The sequence below is a fragment of the Buteo buteo genome, chromosome 16 (assembly GCF_964188355.1).
Source record: "Buteo buteo chromosome 16, bButBut1.hap1.1, whole genome shotgun sequence".
Taxonomy (NCBI): domain Eukaryota; kingdom Metazoa; phylum Chordata; class Aves; order Accipitriformes; family Accipitridae; genus Buteo; species Buteo buteo.
In genome coordinates, this window is record NC_134186.1 from 14,308,572 (window position 1) to 14,327,779 (window position 19,208).

The window sequence follows — 19,208 nt, forward strand, 5'->3', positions numbered from 1 at the left end:
GGACAAGAAGCGCCCAGAGTCAACCCCAGCTTGTGGCTCAACCGGGCTTTTATTGCTCCGCTTCGAACGTTAGCGGTTCTGAGCGTACCGGTACAACGCGGAACGCGATCGTTTCGGAAGCCAAAGCGCTGCAGTCCCCTCAAAAACGGCAGCGGCCTCTTCGTTCCCGCTGCCCAGGCTCAAACAGCACGGTCCTGCCCCGCGCGAAGGGAAGCGCCAGCTGGAGCACCTCACTCCCAAGCTGGCGTCCGAGTTTAATACCAGACAACTCAAAGGCCTTCGTGAACGCGACAACCAGAGTCCGTGTTAACACCGACGGTGTTAAATCACTTCCAGCTCCCCACATGAAGGTGAGGAGATCAAGTCCGTGCCGTCGCTTTTACTAGCAGTTTGTCGACGTCCTCATTTACAGGAAGTTTGCAGACATATGTACACAGGAGCATTTCTGAAGTTCATCGTAAACATTAATCTGTAGTTTCTAATATACTTATAATGCTATTACTTTTTAAAGTGTTCAATACGTTATCATAAGCCTTGGTATCTAGGTACCTTAACTCATCCAGTAATTTAATAATAGATTGTTTCTCTCCCAGTGTGTTTTTCCAGGCGAGAAGCATCTGATAAGACTGCTCTTCTATATCATTAGGAAAGTCATTAATAATTTTAGCAATATCATTTTCCTGCAGATGAGCTCTCATAAGCCGCTTCCATTTTCTCCGTAGTACTTCATTTATAAAGGCCCCATAGCTATCTCTCAGTTCTGAAAGAAAAAACACACAACACACATCAGCGTCAGTTTTAAAATACAGATTTTTTTTTTTTTCATAGCTAACATACATGCTTTCCCATTAATTTTCAGCCAATACACGCACAGACCAAACAGCAGCAGCAAGGCCAGGTTTAGCGCCTAAGCAGCAGCAGGACCAATAGGTTTCCTACTGAGTGATCTTGAAAGAAGCCAAAGGTATCAGTCTACATATCTCAAAAGTAGTTTCTTAAGATGAGACACCATTCAGTAAAGGTGGTTTTGGGGAAGGTTTCATTGGCCTGCATGTCTTCACTTAAGCTTAATAGGGCCACTCAACAGTAGGCTTTAACCACTTCAGTATGCTACCGGTATAGGTTTGCCACACCAAGACCAGCATGAGCAAAACCTGTCGCTTGGACATCCAGCACATCCAACGTGCTACGTACCGGTAGATGTATGGGGATTCGATGCAGACTTCCATGTGAGCGGACATTTGACAGAAAGATCTCCTGGTCTGACCTACACCTCACTCATTAAGGCAGAGTACACTGCTGCAATGCAGACTTGTTTAAAACATACCAAAAAATTTTGTACCATTCTTATTCTTAAAAGCATGACTGCACTATACTCCTGTGCAGAAAAGCCATGCTTTAAAGTAGAACAATTCACCACAGGGATTACATCATCTCCCAAATGTAGCAATAATCCTGTTTCGGCATATTTTACAATAAACTGAAAGCCTTGTAGCCTAAGCAATATTCATTAGCCTCCCTACACTATTCCTTACATAGACTAAAGTCAACAGGAAAAAAACAAATTCCAAGTACTGTCAATTTATGGAATACTTACCTTTTGGAGAGAGATCTTTAACAACTATTTGACACTTTGGTTCTCGTACCTGTAATACAAAGTTGTACTGTTACTCCAACATATCAGAGCACTTCACTCAATTATTCCTGAGCTACTTGATAGCTTGCTTCCACAGCACACATGCCAATAAGGGGGCAAGGGGCAGATTTCACAGCACAGCTGAAAGTATTTGAGTAAAGAAAATTGCATGCTGAAACAGCCATGCTGCTAGCTCCGAAGTGAAGCAACAAGGCAACATATTTGCTGCTATTGCAAAAGAATGGCTTCTGTGTAAATACTGAACAGGGAGATGAAAGAGGCAGAGCAGATTAAACGAGGGACTGAAGTTTGCTTCCCAAGGTATCCCTTCTCATACTTTCTATTGCATCTTTAAGGCAAAGCCTCCTCTTCCCTATTGTTCTGCCTGAAAACGGCATCTATCACTCAAGGAATAGGTAAGAACTCAGCTAAAATTACATGTGTAGCAGAGAAAATACAATGATAATTTCACACACACACGCACACTTACCATGCAGTTTGCTGGCATCCTACCACTGGGTATATTAAATGGGACATTCTGATTAAAAGCAGGATTCTGCCTAGTTTTTGCTGGTAGTGAAGACTCAGCGATCCTCCTCCAGCATCTTTCCATCTGGTGCAGGATGGTGCCCCACTCAGAAAGCACAATACTGTTTTCCTCTGGTGATGTGTTTTTTACTTCCAAGTTAACATCAGGTTGTGCTGGACCCTCTGGGCTCTCACCAGAGTTCCCACCCTCTGGCTTGGCCGCGTTATTTGCAGGTGTCTCCACTTCTGGTAAAATGAGGCTTTCAGTACTGCCCTCAGACTCATGTAAGGCATAAGAACATATTTTAAGAGATGTTTCATAGGTAGGCCTTCAAGGACAGTCTGGAGGAAGAAAACAAAATATTTAAAGTCACCAGATGTCAGAGAAATAATGGAAGAGCTGCTAATTTGGCAGTTACAAACATGCCAAAGTTACAGCCTTTATAGACTTGGACTTCAAATGGTTTCAGAGCCTAACTCTCCAATTTGCTGGCTATTCTGCTCCCACTGGACTGTGGGATAAGGTGCACATGCTACTTCCACAACAAACACAGGAAACCTTTCCTAATGTTTTCACTGGTGTGTATTGCTGCTTGCTCCTCCCTACATATGGAAGGTATGCACCCTTCCTGAGGCAGGAGAAAATTAAATTTCCTTGCTACACCTGAGCTGACTTAACAGCAACAGTGGCCTCAAGCCTATCATTGTATCAAGGCTGATGGTCTCGGAGCTTTTACCAGGCTGATAATACCCCATCAGCTCCATGTAAGTGCACTAACTTGGGCTTTTTTTTTTGGCTGGATTAGTTTTTCTGGCAGATTCACAAACTAGAATCAGTTGAAAGAAGCCAGTGAACACCAATGCACATTGCATAGCTTTTGTGAGGGGACAAAGAGGGAAGCAAGCGAGGAGGGCTGCACCATTTTCAGCATTGTTAATACATTAAACAAGCACATGCCAGGGAGTATAGCTCCAACTCATCAAGAACCATACACATACAAAGCAGACCACCATCTATCTAGCATATCAGCTAGTGCTAGAACTGGAAAGCTTTAGGAATTTATTTTTTTTTTTAAAGGTGGAAAATGAGGGCAAGGAGTGACTGTTTTTCCAACAAGACCTGTGTTTGTTAAAGTACAGTTCCTCCGTGAGCATAAGCCAGTGTGATTTCTGTTTTCACAAGGTCAGTGACCGACATGTGACATAACCATGTGACCAACATGCGTAAGCAGGGATGTGAGGGGAACCACCCCATGCATCACACATGTAGTTGTACATCACCCTCATTGAATCCACTTTCTGTTTAAGGGTGCAAACAGGTTAAACAAGTTGATCCTATTTATACAGAATAGCTCTTAAATAGGTAACTGAGTGACTGAAGGTACACAGCATGGCTAATAGCTGTAGTTCTATTCTGGAATGAAATAAAGTATCAGCAGTTGGGGGGGTTTTTGGGGGGGTTTTTTTGTTTTTTTTTTGTTTTGTTTTTTTTTTTTTTTTACAGCAGTATAAATTCACTGGTACTTTGGAAAGGACAGTGTGTTGGTGCCCAAATGCCTGGTCTCAGGACCACATCAATGTAACTCTCCTTAGCAAATAAGCTTTTTGTTACAGTAGCACAAACACTCCAAGTGCACAGACATTGCAACTGAAGTCTGTGACAACTCTTACATCAGAGCTAAGTGTCACTGTGCACTGATTTGCAACTGCATTATTCTATAACCATTTTATTCAAATTAAAGAGATGTTATGTTTGCCTACTCCCATGCTACACCATTTTGACCAGGTTTTGTCATGTTTCTCCATCAGCTTCTATGAATACATGAAGTGCTGCAAATCTGGCCAGGGCGTGGGGAGGACCACAACCCAACAAAAACCCATGGGCGATTCACATATTTGAGCCACTTACAGACCTTAAAAAAAAAGAGAAGAGTTTAAGGTGATGTTTTTAACAGATCTTTCAATTCTGTTTCTTCAGTCTTCAAGTATTTGTGACATAATTAAGATGCATTTAATTACTTGAAATGTCTAACTAGTAAGATCGGACAAGAGCTCATACACCAGGTGAGCAGTGGGGGACAAGAAAGGCAGCAGGGAGAAAAAGATGCTGTACATGTGCTACGAAAGGAATCTGTATGCCTTTCTTAGATCCTCATCAAGACAAACATTTGTTTTACAGCTTGGTGTTACACATCAACTATACCATTAGTATAGTTAGTTATAGTATAGTACAGTGAGCTCATTTTTGCCTCACTGTATTGTTAGGAGTGTAGCTTCTAACTAGAGAAGCTAAAGGTAGACTAGCTGAATACAAGCTAGTCTTGTATGTATCTTGCAAAACGCTAGACTAGCAACAGTCTTTTTAGACTGAAACAGTAAGGTTCTGAAATAGTGTTTGACTACAGTAGGCCAGAGTGAGCCTAGCTTTAAAGTGGAACATATGCCAGTAGCCAGCCTTAGCGTGGTAAACCCTTTTCAGGGATGTACTTCTGAGCTGGTCTGCTCTGAGCCCTGAACCACTTTGTCTTATGGGACTGTCTAGGACCAAGAAGTTAGACTGCCAGGTCCTGCAGCTTGTGACATGAGCCCAAAGGCAGGAAAACTCAGTCACTTTGCTGGATCAAGAGAAGTAAGTCTTATGAACAAATAATGTTGTAGTAAAAAATGCAAGGACAGCTAGAACACCACTATGCAGGGAAGCGATAGCTGACATTGCCTGTGGAATATACACATGAAGCAGCAAAGAACCAATTGGATCAAGGCATCACTTGGAGACAGTCTGAAGCGAAAGCTTGCACTTAGCCTAATTTTTTTTCAACTTTCAAAACATCCTGGCCACAGGCTCTGGAATGTGTCCAAGGGAAGTACTGGAAAGGCCAACTGCAATGGACACACGCAGCTAATGAATGTATCAGGCCCTCGCTAACATCTGGCCCTGTATGAATCACAACTTGTTACATCACAGGAACACATCCTACCAGAGGTCTACAGTGAGACAAACATTGAGCTATGTATCAGGTACAGTTAAGCAGCGCACAATTAAGCTGCACAAAACTGAGATGAAGCACTTGATCCATCATATACTTACCAGACCTTTCTCTGCATCTTTATCAATTGAAGCAGCTGGAAAACAGGAAAAATGTCTTAAGAAACTTTTAGGAATTGCAGCAACTTAAACATAGCTGAATTCACACAAGACTTACATGCAGTAGACACATTCATAACACAAACCAAAGCTCTAATACGAGCCATTTAGTTTCCTTGACCTGTCATACATTTCATGAGTACTACCCTTAGCTTCCACCAACAGCACAAACACTGTGCCTTCATACAGGGGATGATGAGTCCTGCTCAGTAAAATACAGACCACAAGATGCAGTTTGGCTTTTAAGCCACTCTTTCAGCCTCCCTCCCCTCCAGCTTATGCTTCTTAGCATTTTTGTGTGCTACTGCAATACAAAAGAGAAGGCAGAAATTGTCTTTACTGCAATACAATCAGTAAGACATGATTTGAACAAACATTCAAAATTTAGAATAATTTTCAACATTATTCTAACTAAACTAGTTGCAAAAACACTTTAATATGCAGTAATGGAAAGGAAAGTTTCTCAGGAAAACATCTCAATTTCCACTAAAAAAAATAAAGTCTTGTGTGAATTAATTTATCAACCTAACATTCATGTTAAGAGGCTCAAATGATGAAAGGGCAACAATTTGTAGAAAGAGTCTCCATAGCCAAACACAGTGAACGAAAGTAGTTAATGGTCTAATTAGTTGCTACTTCTTGCCCCATACATCTGAGCTTGTGTAGGTTTTTCTCACTCTTTGCCAGTACAATGCAAGTAGATAGGGAAAGTCCTTTTAAGGACCTTACCCTAATCTTGCTTTGAAGCAAAGGCATCTGTCAGCAAAATAAGAAAGCTCATAGTTAAAGTTTGTGCATTTTATTTACTGGACAAAACTAGTCTCCATTATACAGGAGTTACTTAATTGAATCACATACTAAATGAGCTAGAGCTTAAACAGGTCCCCCCTAAGGAAATACAAAAACCAGGGACAGCTTTAGTGCATGCTTTGCCTAGTTCTGGAAAGTTTATGGATAGTAATCAAGCAGTTACCTTCATTACCCTTCAGCCTTCTAATTACAAAGAACAGCAACAAACCACCAACCACCAAAATAATCACAATAATCCAAACAAGAGCGGTGCTTCCTGGGAAGGAAAAATGAATAAAATTAGTACTGAAGCAGACTCCAGACAAGATATTCTGAAGTGCAAGTCTTCCCTGCTGTCCTAGAGAACAACCAAAGCTCAGCACTAGTACAATGACCCAGCTAGCTTGTCCTGGAAAAGGCACTGGGACTATCAGCTGACTTGAATGTGCATGTACTCCTTCGCACTGCACATCATTATCCCAAAGGCAGCAGGGGATTCTGCACAGAGCTGCAGTACAACTTCTGCAAGGCTTTCTGAAGAGACATTTAAGAAAAGGGGACAGCAAATACACAAAAGATGCCCATGAGCTTCAGGTGCTGTAGCCTTGGTAGTGTCAGTTCCTTCTTTCTCTAGTCCAGCAGAAGCTATCTACCAGCAGAAGAGAAAGCCACTCCATATGCAGCTTCTCAGCCATAGAAAACATGAAAGAAATCTTTGCACGATCAGTAATGTTCAACAGTGTCACTGTTGCAACTTTGAAAACCCAACAATACATGTAGCTTTTCTCCACGTGAAATTTAAGATGGTTTGTCACTCCAACCCCTTTGAGAACTTCCTTAGCAGACTAAAATACAGAAGCTCTTAAACATGCTACAGTGGTTCAACCCACTGTTTTACAGACTGCTCTGGTGCTATTAGCCTGAAGCCACAGACCCAACAAACCAAGCTGAGTGGTATTTCTGTACCAGACCTTGATCAGGTAAGCCACATCCTAGGTCCATAGTTGCATTGCAATTCTGCACAATTTCTTTCCCTTCTGGACACCTGAAGTGGATGGCAACATAAGGTTGTATCAACATTTCCAGAACAATATGTAGCTCTGCCCAGGCCTGATTTTTTTTTTCAGGCAGAGCTTAGAGACGTGAACAGAACATGCATAAACAGATAACCGTGTTAGAAGCACACCTTTAAACAACCCAAGATAACACTACAAGATTAAACAGAAGCAAAGCAGATAAAGCTCATGTATGTTAGCCTCTAAGTGGCAGAGAAAAAAACCCCCACAGAGTAGATGCATTATTCATGCACAGTTAGTTTCCTTCAACAGGTGGTTCTACCTCCCAAAATTTTGAACTGGTTGCTACAAAGCTCATTCAAATGTGTATGTGGGGAGTACTCATCTGAAGACATGCAAACTGTAAGCTTACAGCCATAAGCAACAAGCACAACGATACCATAATCCATATCTTTCTAGGTCTGAACCTCATGCATTTTGACACCTAAAATTTAAATGCATGAATAATGCAATTTGGCTTCAGGGCAATTATTTACAGCCTAATAACATGCGTTAGGTATTGGCAGAGATTGGGCCATAGCTCTAACATTCCCTAGAAGGAACACAGTCAATTATATTCATTACCAAACTTACATTGTACTACATCTCTGACATATTTCACAGCCCTCAGCAGGGCAGAAATATCCTTGTTTGCATTGGCATTCAGTATCATGCGTCAGAGTACAGGGTCGCAAAGTTATCTGATCTAAAAATAATATAAGTGACAAAGTAAATATAAAAGTTGTGACTCTCTACAACTGTGCAAAAATGATACTCAGGCCATAAAGGCAATTTATTTATAAGTTCAATATTCTCCATGACTGGAAGCACAAAAAAACCCAGAGGACCAGGCTTTCCATATTAAAAAAAGGGGAAAAAGGTTAAGGTTTCATCAAAGTTGTGCTTGGTACCCTCTTTGCACTGTCTGCACAGCAAGCATTCTTCCAAGCCATTCTCGTGGGCGGTATAACCCTCTCCTTTGGTGCAAGGGACACATCTTCCTCTCAAATGCGGAGCACTGCAGTGCTGAGCAACGTAAGTACCTGTGGAAGAGGAGAACCAGCAGCAGTCTCAAGGGATCATTTAGCCCACAGAGGACGATAACAGGATGTTACAAGACAAAGCCATTTTGGTGAAAGTTCAACCTTTCTTCACAAGTGAACGGCACACCGCGTGATCGGAGCTGTGCAGCAGGGTGAGGAGGCATGTTCGCAGCTTGCCGCTCAGACAGGGAGCGGTGGCAAGTGAGGCATCCAGCCAGGCCTCGGCTGGGACAAGGATGACTCACTGCGGCAGCTCGGAGTCACACGTGTGGCCAGCGCCATCTCCTCTGAAGGGGCACAGCAAGCACAGGGAGAATTGCTTCTAACAGCCTCTCTTCTCCTTTGTCTGAATTATCTCTAAATACACCTGATAGTTCCCTGATACTGTCTAAGGGCAGGGTGCTTGGCACAAGCTTGTTAACTCTACACACACTGAGCAAGGAGGGGAGAGCAAAGGCAAACCAAAGTTTTACCTACAGACACAGAAATACCAGAATTCCCCCAGGCCTGTTTTTTGTGCTAAAGTGTGGTGTTTGGTTTTTTGTGGTGGTTTTTTTGTTGTTGTTTGGTTGTTTTGGTTTTTTTAAACAAACAAACCAACCACCACCACACAACTTTGATCATCCTCAACAGCTGGCAGAGGTTTCCTGGCTTGCTACCAAGGCACCTCTCCCAGTCACCACCTATTGCACAAGGGGCTCTCACTTCAAAATGGAGCCCGGCCTTAACAGCAGCAAGGAGCCACCACAGCTCCAACCAGGCTTACACTTTCACCAGATGCAAGGTAAAACACAAAACCAAAAAACCCAGTAGTGACACAGTCATGTCCATGAGGAAAAAATCATGGCCGTTATCAGCTGTAACTGCCTGAAGTCTTACCTGCTGGACAAGACACACAGCAGTGACCTTCATGTAGGTATTCTCCCTCCCCGCAGTCCTCTGCTCGGGTTGCAGGCATTATCAGCAGCATAACCTACAGCAGACAGAAACAGGTGTTTGAGTGATTCCTCCTCCCAGGACACGATAACCATCTCGGGGAGATGTTCCTGTAAAGACTTGAAAACACATTCAGAAGTTCATGGGAAGCCACAAAGGAAACCCAAACTAATTTCTGCTAAGCGTGCCGCTCACAGCCGTAATTACAATCACAAAGCTGGGGTTAGAGCAGCGCAGCGGTAATTACAATCACAAAGCTGGGGCTAGAGCAGCACCGTGCAGCGGCTGGCAGGTTTTAGGCAACTCCATTTTAAACTTTTATTTTCTTTTTACTAATTCCCTGCAACTGAAATTCAGAGGCCGAGGTTTCTGCCTTGTGCAAGGGATTCGTTTCTCCCTCCTCCCGTCTTTTTAATTCAGGAGGGTCAGCGTTAGTCTTCCTCCAGCAAAACAGAGGAAACGCCCCAGAGACCTCAGCCAACATTTCTCGCTGTCTGTGTAATCTTAAGCAGGGAGCAAGCACTTGAGTCATTAACAAAAATAACTTACTGTAGCCACAGGAGCATTAGGATTTTATTTTTTTTTTAAAGAAACCTGCGGGACGCACACCCCTCAGCAAGCCTCCGGCGGAGGGGCCGCCCGGACCAGCCTCCCAGCCCCGGAGAGCCAGGTGCTTCCCAAAGGAAACGAGCGGGGAGCTCTGCCGCCACGAGCTTCGGGCCACCGAGGTACAGCCCTCGCTGGAGCACACACGCGAGAGAAAGCGGTAAAACGGGGGCAGGAGGGGGGGAAGGGACGGCCACGGAGCTCCCCGTCGCTAACTGCCATCAGCGGCCAATTTCTAAGCTGAAACCAGGAGTTCCCACTCCCCGGCTTTCGCAGCTCTGCTCTTTCAACTCTCTCCCCGGGAGGGCTGAAAGTCTTCCCCGTAATCGCGTAGTTAAGAAAACCACCAATTTCACAACTGGAGAGCGTGAGAACTGTTAAAGACCTCACTCCCGACTTGTAATTTTCTTTTTTCCGAGGAGAGAAGGAAGGGCGGCAGCGATTGCGCTAGGGAGAGGCGCCACCTGTGTGTGTGTGTCCCGTCCCGTCCCCCCGCACCCCGGGGCTGGGTTAACTGCACGGGAGCTGCGCTCCCCTACCCTGTTTAGACTTAGGAGAGCTGTATTCACTCAGGATTCTCGAAACTTCAAGCGACACGAAAAAATAAAAAAAAGAGTTAGGGTAAGTTACTAAAGTTTCCTGAGGAAGAGGAGGGGAGAAAACCCCACGAGGCTCCTCCACACTGGACTTGGAGGAAGACTGCCCCCCCCCCCCCCAACCAGGAGGGATTTGGAGGCTGGCTGCGGCCAGGTGCCAGCTCCACTCGCGGTGAGCAGGCGGAGGACGTGCCCCTGCCCGCAAACAGCGGCTCCGGCCAGAAAGGTCCCGTCCCCCCGGCCCGGCCCCGGCACTCACCAGCACCAGCCGCCCGGCCAGCCCCGCGGCTCCCATACCAGCGGCCCCGCGGTGCTCTCCGCTCCTCCCAGCACGGCGTTCCGGCGGTGCCGCCGCCGACGCTTTATCCGCCCCCGGGGCGGGTTCGCGGCCGCCCCCCGCCCCCGCCGCTCCGGGGCTTCAGAGCCCTCCGGGAGGAGTGGCGGGACGCCACGTCGCGCGTTCGGACGTGCTCCGGTACCGTGCTTTGCACCTACTAAGAGCAGGAGGAAACCTTGTTAGGGAACGGCCCGGTTCGTGTCTCTCCGCCCAAAGCTCACGTGGTGTTGCTGAAGGGCTACTCGCTGATCGCGAAAAGGAGGGGCAAAAGGTGAAAGGAGATTTTTTTCCAAAACCGCACAAACTGACTGCGTAACTGGGTTTTCTAAGGCGCTAAAAGGGTTCTCGACTTTTTCAACAGCAGTCATTCCTCCTCGAGGAATAACATTTCTGGCCATGATTTTCCTCAAGAATACCTTTCATCCTCCATGTGCATGTAACTGGCACGTAGGAACATTCACCACCAGATGTTGAAATTGGATTAAAATTAATGGCACGAGGATTTTAGATTGTTCCTTTCTGGATTATTTTTTAATCCCCTGCGGCGGCAGCAGTAAATGTTAGAAACTCCACCTCTGCTAATGCATAATTAGTTTATGTAGGTTAATAGTTCCTTTCATTGAACTGCTCCTCTCGTGGTAACAGCATTCATTTTATTTAACTGCAGTAACAAGTCCCAGTGAAATCCCTGTGGGTGCGTAGTTTGGTAAAATGGAAACGATCCAAAGAATGTCAAGCATTTGCTTTACAACTACTGAAGGCTCCCTGTTCAGCACAGGTGGGTTTGGGGATTTTTTTTTTTTTTAAGTAACCATTTCTCAAACCCAGAGTACATTTGTACCCTGGAGATGTAAATATCCCTACAGAAGAGGAGAGGCTCCTATCAGTGGTCCCAAAGGGGGATGTGTGTGATGAGGAAAGCTGTGCTGACAGGCCAGAGATGTGCTGACTTGCTTACACATTCAGAGGGAGATTTAGGCAGGAAATTAGCAGACGAGTTTGCACAGCATTAGGAGCTGACACTTTCAAGGTGCTTACGGAACTTTGCGTAGCCAGGCAGGCGTTACTAGCACCTGGGCATTCTTTCACAGGCAGAGGCCAGGGGGATCCCCTCTCTCTGAGGTTTACACTGCATGCAGCACGGGTCGGACTTCCTCAGAAAGGAGTGACTAGGATGATGTCCTTCAAAAAGGCACCTGATCTAGATCGATAATGTTGATATTCTTCAAAGATGATTCCTCAAGGATGAAGAATCCTGTGGTTTTCTGGAGACTTTTGCTAATAACAAAATCACTCTCACCCTTTATTGTTTGAGATCTAGTTCTTGAATGTCAGCTTCCGGATGCCAGCTCTTATCCTGTCTGTTCATGTCAGAGAGTTGTGGTTCTCTCCATGGAACTATCTATTCTCTATCATCAAGTTACTTCCTTAATATAAAGGTTTTCTGAGTTCAAGACAAGTCTGTACATTTATGTGTACAACAGTGAAAATGAAGGCAACCACTTTTCTTTCTAATTTGAGGAAAAGACATGGACAATTTGAACTAGAGGAATGTCAAAGTGCTATTGCTGTTCTAAGTTACGGCCTATGTCTGAGATTCTTGAAGGCCTTTTCCTGTAGCTTTTCCTCTAAAAAGCATGGCCTAAGAGTTGTTTACTTGTAAAATGCTGTAAAACACAAAACTGAGTTCAAACACAGAAATAATTTGTCAGATAGACTGCCACTGAAAGTTGTGTGTAGTTTTATTTCAACATATCAAGCACAAACAGATTTCCCCTAACTGGGGAATATGATGAGGAATGTACTTAAAAATTTGGAAACATTTACATTGAAAGATAGCCCAGACTGGCACCACCACTAAGTATTTTAAGGCTGTATATATAGCAGTACTTACCACTTGGAACTACTTCAGGCCAGAAAAGAAAGGCTTAGTATTGTCCGCAGTCTACAGAAAATATTGCAAATCTTTAAAAAATGGTGTAAAATAGGAAGACTATTAACAGAGTTGAACAATGCAGTGGCAAAGCCCTTCCTCCTTCCTGACCTTTGACAATAAATGTGCCTACAACCGAACACAGGTACACCTATACCGCTCCCATCCTTCTCGTCTATCCTGGGGCAGTGGATTCCTCTCTACAATGCTAGTGTGTGATATTATAAAACAGCCATATAGCAAATAATAACAATAATAATAAGTGACCAGGTTTTACAAACAGGCGTGTCTGACATTACACTCTGTGGGCCTGATCCAGGACACCAGTCAGCTCCGTAACCAAACGAGGAGCTTTCACTGAATACTTCCCATTTCCTAAAGAGGAATGGCTCTAGGAAATTGTGCATATTTACAGTTCCCGTGGAATGGAAAATAAAACACATCCTGAGGTCCCATTCTGCGTGTGCTGACAAAACAGATCATGACTTAATATCCCGGGGGTGGATTTTTTGGACCAAGTGTGCTCCCTCCCATAATTAAAGGCAGCCGGACAGGCACCGTGGACATCAGTTCTTTACAGCTCCCCAACTGCACTTCCTCACTCATAGAGCTATGACCCAGGCCGGCATGACCTTTCCAAAACACTGGGGTGTTTACCATTTTGGGGGTACCAATACTGCTGGGTAATTATTAATTGCATCAGAAAATGACAAGACATAGAAAACAAATTGCACAATTAAAGCTACATTTGGCTTCAGCATTAAGGCCCGTACAGGTTAAGAGGTCCTTGAAGATGTACATGTAAAAGGCAAAAATTACATATCTGCAGGAACAAAGTTTTGCAGGTTCCTAGGTCCCTTTTAAACCTTGTTTTTCAACTTTCTTCCACCTCTGCCACGTTGGTTCTAAAGTGCTTTGGTGCCTCGCTGAGCTCCTTGTGCGAGTGGCCCCCCTCCTGCAGCCAGTAATCGTTATTGCTGCCAAACAAAGTGATTTTATTTGAAGACATAATTAATGAATAGTTGACACGTAAGAAAGATGCAGAGGAGAAACCAACAGCGAGAGTCCAGGAGGAAGCTTTCGGAAGTGACCTTCCTGTGGAAGGACTTTTTGTTCAGAGCACTGAGGTTTCTGGAAAAGAAAGCAGTATGTTTATTTGCATGTCAGAGGGAGGTTTGCATTCACATGTGTGCGCATACCCAGAGCTTCCACATTGGGAGGGATCCCTGTGCTTCAGAGACACCCTCATGGGTACAGGACTCTGCCCTGCAGACTTCACCTCCCCTCTTTTTAACAGAAAGATAAATACTTCTGGCTGCTGCTGGATCAGGCAGAGCATGCTGGTTGGCATGAGAAGGTGTAAGTGCACAAATCCTAAGAAATCCCTTCACCCAGCACCCACTCACAAACCTATGCCCCAACCTTCCCAAATACAAGAACTTGCCCTGGATACCCCCAAGAGCGGCACAGAAAAGCTAAAGCCATATCACCAATGGCTCCTGCATCCAGAAGCAGTGGACCTCATGTGTGATCCCACCCCACTGAAGCCTCAGGAGTTCTGCATAATACTCCTGATGGAGAGTGGGAATCAGCAGGGCTCCCTGGAGCAGGTGTGGCAGTTAATACCTCCCCTGCCCTCCCTACAAAGTCTGTGGGGCAAAGCCCTTTGCCAGCAGTAGGTTAAGCAGGTGTGCTCACTGCATCCCTCAGACAGCAACTAGCAATTTACACAAAAAGTGGGAATTTAGTGCTTTTCACCCAAGGAGCCCAGTTTTCAGACCACACACCTGCATCTCTGCAGAAAACTGAGCACATTCATAACATACTTGATGAGAAGGGAGACGCCACACCTTGTTGCCTAGCAGAGATTTACTTATAGCCAGGACCTGGCCCAGCCCCTCCCAACTTTTGCAGCTGTTTTGCAGTTGGGAGTGCCAAGAGGTGCTTAACAGGCTGAGGTGATGCTTTTTGCCCCATAAATAGAGTCTTAAGATGAAGACATTTCCTCACTGTTTCAAGTAGGGGGTGAGTTTGCCTTTCCGCTGTGTTAACAGGTTACCTATTGAAACAGTTGTTAACTACAGCCCCGCAGCTGATAAGGACACTCCAAAGGCCTTAGTGGAGGAGTTAAATATCACAGGCTATTTTTAGTCCATTAAGATCATTGATTTGATGAGAGAAAGTGGTTACCTGTGTATGTCCTGTTGGGCTCTCTGTAGGGATAAGACGGCTGAATGAATTTCCTTCAGGTGATTCATTTCTTTCCCACACTGAGCACACAGGCTTTCAAACCCTGCGGCAAAGCATTGAAGGACATTATGTTTTGCACCACCATCTCTGGTGGTGGTGATGAAAAACAAACCAGGTTCACCCAGCAAGTGGCTGGCTGTGATCAAATTGTCACAGCCAAGCAGACACTTTCAGGAGGAAACATGGGGAGAAGGAGACAGGGGACAGAATCTTCCACCCTGAAGACCCAGGTCAATGGAACTGGTCCCGTGACGCTGGCCTGGGGCCCCTTCTCAGCTCTCAGGAACCAATTTTTGCAGCATGCTCCCCAGCTGAGGGGAGGCAAATGGAATGCTCACACCAGCCCCCATCTCTGAAACGTTCAAGGTCACCTCCAACAAAGGCTGAGAAAAGGGAGTGAGAAAAAAAGCCTGTTTCCTATCCATTGACTGGAATGTCAGTGTATTTTTCCAATGTGGTTGTGCCAGGAATTGGGAAGCCCTTGTTGGCATGGATAGCGTAAGGCAGAAAGAGAAGCAGTATGTATGGTGAAGACAAAAGCAGAACATTCTCTATGTTTGCCTCTGGGCTATGGGCCCATGGTATTAACTGGGATGGGAAATGTCCCAGGCCTGCCTGGCTTAAAGGAATAAGACACCTAGGGAAGAAAATTAAAAGCCTGACCCAGTGATAGCCAAATACTTGCCATCATCATCTGAGAGCTCCTGCACCGACTCTGGCGTTGAACAGCTGCTCTCTGTATTCTGGCTGTGGTTGGACGGCTGATCACTGGCTTTGCGACGCCTACAGTCTTTGGCAGACCTCTGGATAAAACAGGGATTAAAAGAGGCTTGGTCACTGTCAAACTGAAGAGTTTTCTGCTTGGCTTTAAACAAAATAGTTTGGGGTGCTGGGGAGTATCTGTGAGATTGCGAAGTTTGATTGTTTTCTCAGCAATTGCTAGTAGTTGGGATCCTGGCAGCTAGTTAAGGATATTACACACATGCCCCGCACAGAATTTCCTCAAATGATAACATCCTTAAGACACCCATCCAAATTATTCTTGTTGTAGCTTTAACTGACACATACTAGTGATGAATTACATAGTTTTTTTGCTGAGTTGCATACCCACCAACCAGATACATAAGAGAAAGGATGAAAAGAAGAAAAATTTAGAATAGAATTTCCTGGGGAAGATTTTTCAGAAGGTGCCCGAAATATTTAAACATCACAGAACTTTAATACCTAATTTCCTGATGCACTTTGGAAAGTTTCTCCCTACCTCTTGAATGGGTAAACCAAACATATTGATTCAAACACTTCTCACTGGAGGGTCTGAAAAGCAGTTATGAACCTCAACTTACCCATTGTTTCAGAGATGTTCAGATTTGAGGTATTATAAAAGAATAGTCTTTGTTCATAATAAGTACAAGTTACTCAGTGTAATATGGGCTGTATCTAGCTAGTTCAGCAGTTCTACATTTACAAAGCATTTTATGAATGACATATATCACTCCAAAGATGAATGCAATGAAATAAGAAAGTATCATCCCTGTTTAAGAGAGAGGATGGAGTACTTGTCTACGTTCTTGCCTTGTCTAAGAGGAAGTAAGCGGTAAAGGCAGATGGCAAAGACCAAAACTGAAGTTGCAGGATCTCAGTGGGGTACTCCAAAACCTTGCTCACACCCTCACTATGGGAAGTTTTCTGTTTTGGAAACATCGAACAGTAATGTACAGCTCAGTCACGTGCAAAACCCAGTATGAGTCACTGTCACTAACATTGGGTAGAAGAAAAATACCAAAATATGGACATGTCAACCAAGAATTACAATTATTTGGAGTTAACAATGGTATAATATTGCAGGTCTAGAGTCATAAGCTATATTTACCCAAAACAAACCTTTCAGCCTATGCTGTGCTTACATGAATATGCTGCAGAAAAGGGCTACATATCTAAATAGTCTTAAAGAATATTATATTCTCAAAACCAGGCTTTTTACCTTGTGCCGTGTAATTTGATTGTTTATGCATGTTGTTTTGTGGTTTGACATCCTTGTGGATAAGTGTCTTTCCATGGTCTGAAGTATCCCATTCTTCTCGAATTGGGCAATGTCGTTCAAAGGATCCCAAGGTCTTAAACTTTTGAGACCAAAGGAAAAAACATCAGAAAAGCAGGAATTAACACACCAGGTGTGTTAAGAGCAATACATTAACTCCACATGCATCAGGGCAGGCATTCACCCCTGACAATAACCAGAGTTTCCACACATGGAGTATGAGGAGTAACAGACACTTCCCTCTCCATTCACAGTTCCTAGCAATAAATTAGGGAGGTTCAGTCTCCAGAGGCTTCACCCTTCTTGCCAGGGGAGGAGAGCACAGTTGTCAGCTCTGCTCACAGAGTGCAGAAAACCTCTGGTAAATGATTCTACACTTGATTGCAGCAATAGGGATTTGTAACAATGACATAGCAGATTTTCCACTGCCAAGCCCTCATTTCCAGCTATTCCCAATTAGTATCAGGAATACGTATTCTAAGAATGACAGGGAGCTCAGAAAGAGCAAGCCCAGGGCACAGTCTGGGGAGTGGCAGGACCTGAATTACAGGTCTGTAACCTCGCTTGCATCCCTGGGGACTCAAGCAATGAGGTCTGCTCATAACCCCCAACCCCACCACTCACTCCTCATATTTGTAGTGCCATTCGTTAGTCGTGGCGTCGTGGCGGAAGAGTAGTGGTTTCCATTCTGTGCCGTTCTCTCTCCTCTCCCGGGCAGCATTCCTCTGCTCCTCTTCCAGCACAAATTTTTCCTGCGTTGCCTTGTGTTGATCGCCTTTGTTTATTGCACTGGTAACATGCTGCCAAAGCCTAGAAATAAGGAGGGAAGCAAGTTAAGCCACCTTAAAACCAACAATGCATTTTTCCAGCTGGAACCTTAGAGCAGACACTTTTCTGGTCTATTGATACTCCGAAGGAACTGTAATAGGATTGCTCAGCCTCAGTTTTGGCTTGTAAAGGAGTGTTATGAGAATGGCAACACTGAATGCTGTATACAATGACCTACTGAAGAACGGGGAACTTTCCCTTAGATAACATCCCCTACAATATTCATTAAAATCTTCAGTGCTGTCTGTGTGAGTTATAAGATAGTTATGCTCAATTCATTGAGGTCAGTGGCCTCTTTAGAGGTGTTTGATATATAATGGAGAATCTGTTTTCTTTCTCACCCTTTCAATCATTTATGTTTAGGAGCCTTTGTGTTAATATCTATCCCTGAAACAAAGGCTTTATATTTAAAGTTCAGAAGCACTGGAAAACAAATTCGTGTGTACAGCTTGCAGCTGCACATGCAATGTTGTACTTCTATATAGAATTAGCAACCAGATCTGTAGGAAGCTGACTCAATCTGCAACAAACGGACACATACTTGTGCTCACAAACTGCAAGCACGAAGACAGGCTTTCACTCGTATTTGTTTTCAGCTGCCAAAAGATACGTGATCTGTCATATGATGTCTCACCGAGCCTCTGCCCAGAGGGGAGGATCTGCCTTTTATGACAGAAAAATCATTACATTTTTTTTTTCTTTTTTACTATAGCCAAGCTGTGATAGGCGTCTCAACAGTTCCTTTAATCAGAGCACTCTGATCTTCATTTCAGATTGGAAATACTTCTGAGATTAGCAGCTAGCCCTCCCAAAACATTACCGAGTGGTTTAGCGGTTAGAATAAGTACTGGAGATCCAGGCTGTTCCAGTATTCCCAGCTCCACAAAACACCAGTCCTCCATTTAGAAGATGAGTACATTACTGCATTTAATTTGGAGCTTGCTGTGAAGCTCTTAATTTAAAAGGGTTACTGATGCTTTCATTATATTTCTATCACCATACGTTAACACAACACTTCCAAAAAAGTAGCCTCTTAGATAATTAACTGAAGGCAGAGGAACACTTTTCTGTCCTTTTTGACACGTCACTTCCATTTTCCTGTGTATGAATCTTTTCTCCCAGAAACAAAGGAAGGAAACTCAATTCAAACTCAAAGTGGTGGGGGTGGGGGAGGGAGGAGTGAAAATAACAGCCTGAGAAAATACTGCGGTGGCGTAGAGTCAGTCCTAAGGAATACGGTGGTGTAAAGAGTGAGTCCTCTAATTCTAAGAACTTCAGAGGGACATGCACAAAATTGTTTCACAAGGACAAATTACTCCATCAAGAGCTGCATGTGTCAGACAATGAGACCCTCCATGGTGAGCTGCATGATGGTATGAGCTTCAGAGACTCTCCAGCATTTGTGAAAATAGGTGATTTTCAGCACTGCAGGAAAGACTAAGCAATTCAGGCAGAACGTAACCTGGATTAGATGGTAATTTATTCATG

General features: G+C 44.2%; 2 protein-coding genes across 4 annotated transcripts in view; both read right to left on the reverse strand.

Moving 5' to 3' along the window:
* Nucleotides 1-36: 36 nt before the first annotated feature.
* Nucleotides 37-11,886, reverse strand: LOC142040272 (uncharacterized). The gene is given in 11 exon segments (XM_075047934.1): nt 37-760; nt 1,598-1,646; nt 2,127-2,471; nt 2,474-2,506; nt 5,253-5,287; nt 6,283-6,375; nt 7,070-7,143; nt 7,748-7,859; nt 8,065-8,196; nt 9,076-9,169; nt 10,594-11,886. Coding segments are annotated over 11 exon segments (1,299 nt in total). The 5' UTR covers nt 10,630-11,886; the 3' UTR covers nt 37-464.
* Nucleotides 11,887-12,395: 509 nt separating this feature from the next.
* Nucleotides 12,396-19,208, reverse strand: part of OSBPL5 (oxysterol binding protein like 5) — a 146,365-nt gene continuing 139,552 nt past the window's right edge. For all 3 annotated transcript variants that reach the window (XM_075047935.1, XM_075047936.1, XM_075047937.1), the window contains 5 exons: nt 17,517-17,702; nt 16,836-16,974; nt 15,540-15,657; nt 14,795-14,897; nt 12,396-13,735 (listed from right to left, as the gene is read on the reverse strand). In XM_075047935.1, coding sequence (XP_074904036.1) covers nt 13,600-13,735; nt 14,795-14,897; nt 15,540-15,657; nt 16,836-16,974; nt 17,517-17,702 — 682 coding nt within the window. In that variant the 3' untranslated portion in view covers nt 12,396-13,599. The remainder of the gene's footprint in view (nt 13,736-14,794; nt 14,898-15,539; nt 15,658-16,835; nt 16,975-17,516; nt 17,703-19,208) is intronic.